The sequence below is a fragment of the Glycine soja genome, chromosome 3 (assembly GCF_004193775.1).
Source record: "Glycine soja cultivar W05 chromosome 3, ASM419377v2, whole genome shotgun sequence".
Taxonomy (NCBI): Eukaryota; Viridiplantae; Streptophyta; class Magnoliopsida; order Fabales; family Fabaceae; genus Glycine; species Glycine soja.
The window spans coordinates 2,759,907-2,766,781 of NC_041004.1; the positions used below are offsets into that span (position 1 = coordinate 2,759,907).

The following is a 6,875-nucleotide window of genomic DNA, read 5'->3' on the forward strand; positions in this document are numbered from 1 at the left end:
CAGATATACTCAAAAGCTTAGATAAACTTGAAGTTGTTGGACAACTTTCGTTAGGTATGGGAACCAAAGACCACAACCATCCAAGAAGCAAGAGATCTGAAAAAATATGGCATGGGATGAGTAGTTGAGAGTCCATGGAGTCCACGTTCAAAATAGGGAGCATCTACAAAAGAAGAATTTTGCTACCCTCAAATCTGAAGAGACAAGCTTCAAAAAAGAAGAAAAAAAAAGCTTGACCAAAGCTTTAAAAGTGCAAATGCAAGAATATGATGGATCAAACAACTCTAATGGATTTATGAATGATGAAGTGGCTCTTATGTCCAGGAAGTTCAAATAGATGATAGAGAAGAAGGGAAAGTTCTAACACTCCTCCGGGTGCAAAGATTATAGATTTAAAAAGAAAAAACAAGGAGGAAAACCATGAGATAATCTATTTTGAGTGTAGAAAGTCTAGACATATAAAGGCTTAATATCCCCAACCAAAGAAGAAGAGATATTCTAGGAACAGGAAGAAGAAAATTCTAATGGTCACTTAGGATGACTTAGACAATGAGAATAGTAGCAATTCAGAAGATGAACAAGTCAACATTTGTCTCATGGCAGATACAAATGATAAGATCGAGATAAAAACTTGTTCTAAATTTGATACCTCTTCATGTACTTCATCAAACGATAAAAAGGATATGCCCTATGATGTTCTTCTTCAGAATTGTCATATGATTTCTCTTCAGTGTAAAAATTTTAAAGAAAAATTCAAAGCTTTTGTTTATGAAAACATTGAATTAAAGAAATCAAATGAGGATCTGAAAATGATCCAAACTCTAGAAGATCATTTTGTGAAAAGAATGGTATTTCCACAACTTCTCTTCACCAATAACACCTCAACAAAATGGGGGTAATTGAAAGAAAAAAATAGAACCCTGCAAGAGATGGCTATAACCATGCTCTGTGAGAATTCACATCCCAAGCACTTACGGGCAGAAGCATTTAATACAATATGTTATGTTCATAATAGAATATTGATTAGACCTTTGATAAAAAAGACTCCCTATGAATTATGGAGAGGAAGAAGACCCGATATTTCATACTTTCATCCATTTGGATGTGAGTGCTTTATCCTGAACACTAAAGATCAACTAGCAAAGTTTGATTCTAAAGTGAATAAAAGGATTTTTCTTGGCTTTTCCGATACATCTAAAACATATAGAGTTTTTAATATTAGAAATTTAGTAGAAGAATCCATCTATGTTAAAGTAGAATGTAGAAGGCATGAGACTTACACTATCTCTTATATTTTACCTTGCCAAACACAACATAAAAGGATTTGATTTGAACAGGTTAAAGGGAATAAGAGAGATCACTGATTTGAATCTTATTGTTAGCAAAATAAAAATAACAAAAAAAGGTAACAATTTTCTCCATAAGTGTTATAAGGAAGGAGAAAGATACCAGGGGAGTGTATTTATGAGGGTAGTTAACGAAAAAAATTTCAAAAAATAATAGGAAGGGTGAGTTTATTTAGTTTGGTACAAGAGTGTAAATAGTAAAAGCTTTAAACTTTTAACCCAATCTCAAAGCCCAATCCAACTTAGGTTTTTTGTTCTAATGGTGGAGACATGGTTCGGGATTAGGGATTTGAAAAAACAAGAATAGTCTCTAAAGAAAAAGTGATAGGAACGATCAAGAAAACAACATCACCCAACTGTCAATCTCTTCTCACCGGTAAGAAAAGAGTTTTTCAGTAATACGTATTTTTTTCATTCTTCAATTTTGGGTGCGGTGTTGCTAAGTCGCAATTGAGAAGGTTTATTGCGTGTCCCTTGTTGTGTTTTTTGGTTCAGAATTTTGTAGCTAGTTGCATTCAAGATTGGAAGTACCAATACAGTGCCTTTGAAGTTTGAAGTGGTTGGTCACTAGAGATAATTATGTGATTTGTGCCTTGATATTCGACCAACATCAGACTAATTTAATTTAAAACTTTTTCATTTTTTGACTCAATTTTATTTACCCTTGATTTGTTTATAAAAAACTTTAATTACTTGGTTTTGAGTTTAGTCACGTTTAACATTCCTCACTCCTTCTTTATATTTTGCTGTCGAATTCAGATTTTTCCATTATAAATTCAGCATGCACCCATTACATTTTACCCTTAAATTTTAAGTCAAAGGTTACTTTGAATCCCAAATAATATGTAATGGATTCTTAGTTTATGCTATATTATTGTTATTATTATTAGCATTTGTTACTAAATTGATGTCCCTATATTTTTATTGAAGTCGATTTCTAAGAATAATGATGCATTTTTACAATAAAGGACATGATAAATAAGGTTCAGTGAGTCAACAATGCTGGAAAAACAACTTGTGTACTAATTTAACACAATGCATCCAAATTAACAATGAAAACACGTCACTCTACATTTTGGAGGCATTCTGCATAATTGTAAATGATAAAATGAACAAGTTTGAGAGAATGCCTAGATTAGAACAGATTCCAAATTTCCAAGTTATTTTTGTAACAGAAAGGGTATCTTTGAAATGTAGGTTTCCATGTGATAAGGCAAAATAGTACATGATTTTTTTGGTTGTGTTAAAATAAGAGAAACAAAGGAAAATTGAATGAAAATCGTGTGCTAAAGTACATAATAAATGCCTATTAGGTTAATTACATAGTTGTCAATCATGTCATTGTGGTCCCTAAAGTAGGATAATGGATAGCAGAATGACAGATATTTTAGTCTTTTTTTTTTTTACCTATTCTGAATTTATATATATATATATTGTTTGATTTAGAATTTTTATTATTATTTAGTTACTTATATTATATATTATGTTTAATTTAGTTTTTATTACTATTATTATTTAGTTGATTATATATTTTTATGTACTATAATTTTTTATTTATTGTATCATATATTATGCTCTATTTAGTTTATTATAATTTGTGTTATTATAATTATTTAGTTTATTATATTAATAGTTTACAGATTTATTTTACCACATAGGAATTTAGGTAACAAGTTAAAAAGTCATAATTGTAAAACACAATTATTATTTCCACTCCCCTTTTTTCTTAATACACTTCTCGCAATCACCCCCTTGTGAGGTAATAATTTGTCATTTATTCATCTTCCTCTCCAATTACAAATCAAGTTATTGTAAAAGAAATATCCAACACGTTGCTATTGAAAAGAGTATAAAATACTTCCCAATCAAAACTCTACCCAAAGATATCATTCATTAAAATGCCAATAACAAGTACCAAATCTCAAAGACTTAAACTTTGCAAATCCTCATGTCATTTATTTACACTGCCAAATACAACACTTGCAATTAACCATTATCAGACTATGCTCCCCAGCATCTATACCAACATTTGTTATTTCATCATTCCTAATCACGTGCTCAAAAGGCCGAATTGCTAATATATATGCAAGGTACACCAGCACCATATCATGATTCCTCTGCATAGAAACCAGTAGCGGATCCAAGACCCTAACTCAGTGGGGGCAAATTATAAAAAATAAAATCAGTGAGTTCAATTATATAAATATAAATAAAATAAAATACAAAAATATAAGATTTTATTTACAAATTTAATGAATTTTAAAAAATGAGGGGTGCAAGTGCACCCCCTAAAGGCAACGTAGGTCCGCCGCCACTGATAGAAACAACAACCATATTTCCTTATATCAGAAATCACCAAAACACCAAATATAACCTTTATCCAGAAGCTTAACATTATTCCAGACGTTGACCTGGAGCATAAACCCAGCACGACAAAGGATATGATAACTTTTGAGTACACTGCCCAGAGAGAAAACACATGTATATTTACATCAATAATTGTAATGATGTCTCAATATAATCCTAATCAAATCACGTAAAGGTGAGTGTGAATAATTTCAAGAATAGGTTTTCTGGTAAGAGGGTATTTTGGGTAAACAAATTTCAAAGGGGAGTGGATTAGCAAAAGGTGGGGTAGAAATAGTACTTTCCCTCTAAAAATATCTAGCAGATAAATGGTGGACTTGGCCCAAGGCCCAATTGATTAGAAAAGAGGGAAAAAAACACCTAAACGGTTAAAACCCTAACGACCCGATCCATCTACCCATGTTTTGTTAGCTCAGCCGTCACTGTTAAAGTGAAAATCACGACACTCAAGTGGAAGAGGGAGGTCGGCGACGGCTGCTACTTCAATCGGCGCCGCTACCGAGGTCTCCGTCGCGGCGGAAAGGGGCATCTCCGCTCCACTACGGCGGCTATTGACTACTATGGTTAATTGCATTAATTGTACATAAATAGACCTCTAAATCAAAGGTAATGTGGTTATAAACCGCTATTATTAATAGAATTAGAATGTAATATTCTGATTTTCAAGTTAATTGTAAGAATCATTTAGCTAATGTTTAAAGGAATTTAGCATCATATTCCTGTATATTTTGTTGAATAAAATTGAAGTAAAGCAGGCTCTCTGCATGTGGGAGCAAGGCTATGTATATCTTCCCTAGATTTCACTAAACTGGATCTCAATTAAGTTAATCATACTATATCCATGTCTTGATGAAACAGATAGATCTTATTCCTGTTGGCTTTTTGGCCATATGAGATTTTTCCTTTTGTTGGTCATATGTGCTTTTGGCCCTTACCAACATGGGCTATGGCTGGGTATGCAGTCTTTTAGAGGATTGGTTGCCTTTTTTGTTGACTAAATTCTATCTAACTATAATTGTTTTAAATTGGTTTATACAATTTGCAATAATAGATTCATAAATATGATATAGTCTTGTTCCTTATTTTAATTTGGATGTTTATCTATGGCTGCTGTATAAATCATTCTAGTTATGGAAGATTCTGATCAACCTGCCAAATCTGCTGAAAACCAGCAAACTGAACAAGGTATGTCTTCTTATTTTATCTATAATTTGTTGCCTTTGCATTGGACTCAAATGTCCAATCATGTTTGCTTTTGTTCTCTGCATTAATGCTTGTTACTTGTAATATGTTTATTTTCAGTGTGTAGTTTTTTCAGAAAGCCGGTTAATAAAAAGAATTTAAGGAAGCGAACTATTGAAATTGAAGATAATGAGGAGGACTCAAACAATGAAACTTCTCTGTTGCATATTCAGAAGAAAACCTTAAAGGCTGACAATAAGTTGTACTTTTCCACCGGCTCTTCAAAAAGCTCTGCATCTGCTGAACCAAGTGAAGAATCTGGAAAAACAGTCTTTCAATTTGAGTCTTCAAAAGAGATTCAAGTTCAACATGATAGCAAAGCAACAGCAATTCTAGAGACCGAGACTGAGTTTTCAAAAGATGCTCGTGCCATCCGCGAAAGAGCTCTTAAGCAAGCAGAGGAGAGTCTGAAAGGGAAAAGTGCAAGCTCTGAGGATAAAAAATTATATAAGGGAATGAACAGTTACAAAGACTACAAGGCTGGCTTTCGTAGGGAGCAAACAATTGCTAGTGAAAAAGCTGGAGGGTCACATGGTCCTCTTAGGGCTTCAGCTCATATTAGAGTTTCAGCAAGGTTTGATTATCAGCCTGACATATGTAAGGATTATAAGGAAACTGGTTACTGTGGATATGGTGATTCATGTAAGTTTATGCATGATCGAGGGGATTACAAGTCTGGGTGGCAGATGGAGAAGGAATGGGAAGAAGCTGAGAAACAAAGGAAAATGAGATTGGCTGCAGGAGAGGATGCAGATGAGGAGGAGGGTGCTAATTTGACTGATGAAGATGATGAGGATTCGCTACCATTTGCCTGTTTCATTTGTAGAAACTCTTTTGTGGATCCTGTAGTAACCAAGTGCAAGCACTACTTCTGCGAGCATTGTGCATTGAAGGTATAGACTTACAATTGTTGCAAATAAGTTTTAATTAGTAATAGTTAGAAGTTATCTAGTGTTGAGTATGTGATTAAATATTTATAATTAAGATTTTATGTTACTCATTTTAGTTTGATTATATTAGGTTGCAGTTGTTCTATGACTGAGTAGTTGCTCTGGTTGGTTAAATTTTATTAATGAATACTATTGAATATTTTCTTTTTATCTTTGATGTGTTCCTTTAGACTTCTGACATTGTTACTGTAGTAACACGTAATTCCATTCTATTTAATTATGTCTAACTTTCTGTTTGGTTTTATTTACAGCATCATTCAAAGAATAAGAAGTGTTTTGTCTGCAACCAGCCAACACTTGGCATTTTTAATGTTGCTCATGAGATACGCAGGAAGATGGCCGAGGATAAATCATAAAAATGTCTCTGTAGGATACATGGATCTCTTTACTTCAAGGAAGTTATCTTTTCTCCCTCATTTTAGTTTCATGTTTAAGTTTGATGCTATGTAATGAGTTGAAAACATACCATAGGTCTGCACAGTGGAATTAGGTCTCATTCGTTTTGTTGTATTTCTTTGACATATAGATCCCAGAATATCTAATGGTGAGAGACATTTATGGATTTACCCATTTGTATATAGCATGTCAGTTGGGCATACTATGGTTCTTTTTGCAGTAGTTTGTTACCAAATTAATTTTGAATACAACGACCTTTACTTCCATAATTCTTATCGTTGAACTATATTATTGTCATTGTTAGCTAGATTTAAATCAGATATGTGGTCCTGTTAGCCGATATGTTGACATAACCTGGTGGACAGATTAGATGAATGAAATGACTTTATGATTCTCTATAGGAATAACAGGAAAGGACTAGACGGCTTCACTGAATCTAACTTACATATGGATTCATTTCAAGTTGAGTCATTGATTTGTTTATTGGCCTTTGGTTAGGATATTTGCAATGCTATCTTTCAATTTAGAATTGGATCATTGCACCTTCAGAATGGAACCGATTTGTTGGCAACCG

General features: G+C 33.2%; 1 protein-coding gene across 1 annotated transcript; it reads left to right on the forward strand.

The window, feature by feature from the left end:
- The first annotated feature begins 4,106 nt into the window (after nucleotides 1-4,106).
- On the forward strand, nucleotides 4,107-6,570 carry LOC114405874 (zinc finger CCCH domain-containing protein 1-like). The gene is made up of 4 exons (XM_028368390.1): nucleotides 4,107-4,319; nucleotides 4,842-4,898; nucleotides 5,016-5,848; nucleotides 6,157-6,570. Exons 2-4 carry the CDS (start codon nucleotides 4,844-4,846, stop codon nucleotides 6,259-6,261), a joined length of 993 nt encoding a protein of 330 aa, XP_028224191.1. The 5' UTR covers nucleotides 4,107-4,319; nucleotides 4,842-4,843; the 3' UTR covers nucleotides 6,262-6,570.
- Nucleotides 6,571-6,875: the final 305 nt, after the last annotated feature.

What these genes read in the sequence shown, in the direction of transcription:
- LOC114405874 (XM_028368390.1), top strand. Translation starts at nt 4,844, where the DNA reads ATGGAAGATTCTGATCAACCTGCCAAATCTGCTGAAAACCAGCAAACT. An exon ending in AAACCAGCAAACTGAACAAG is followed by an intron (nt 4,899 to 5,015) that starts GTATGTCTTCTT and finishes GTTTATTTTCAG; the next exon opens with TGTGTAGTTTTTTCAGAAAG. An exon ending in GCGAGCATTGTGCATTGAAG is followed by an intron (nt 5,849 to 6,156) that starts GTATAGACTTAC and finishes TTTTATTTACAG; the next exon opens with CATCATTCAAAGAATAAGAA.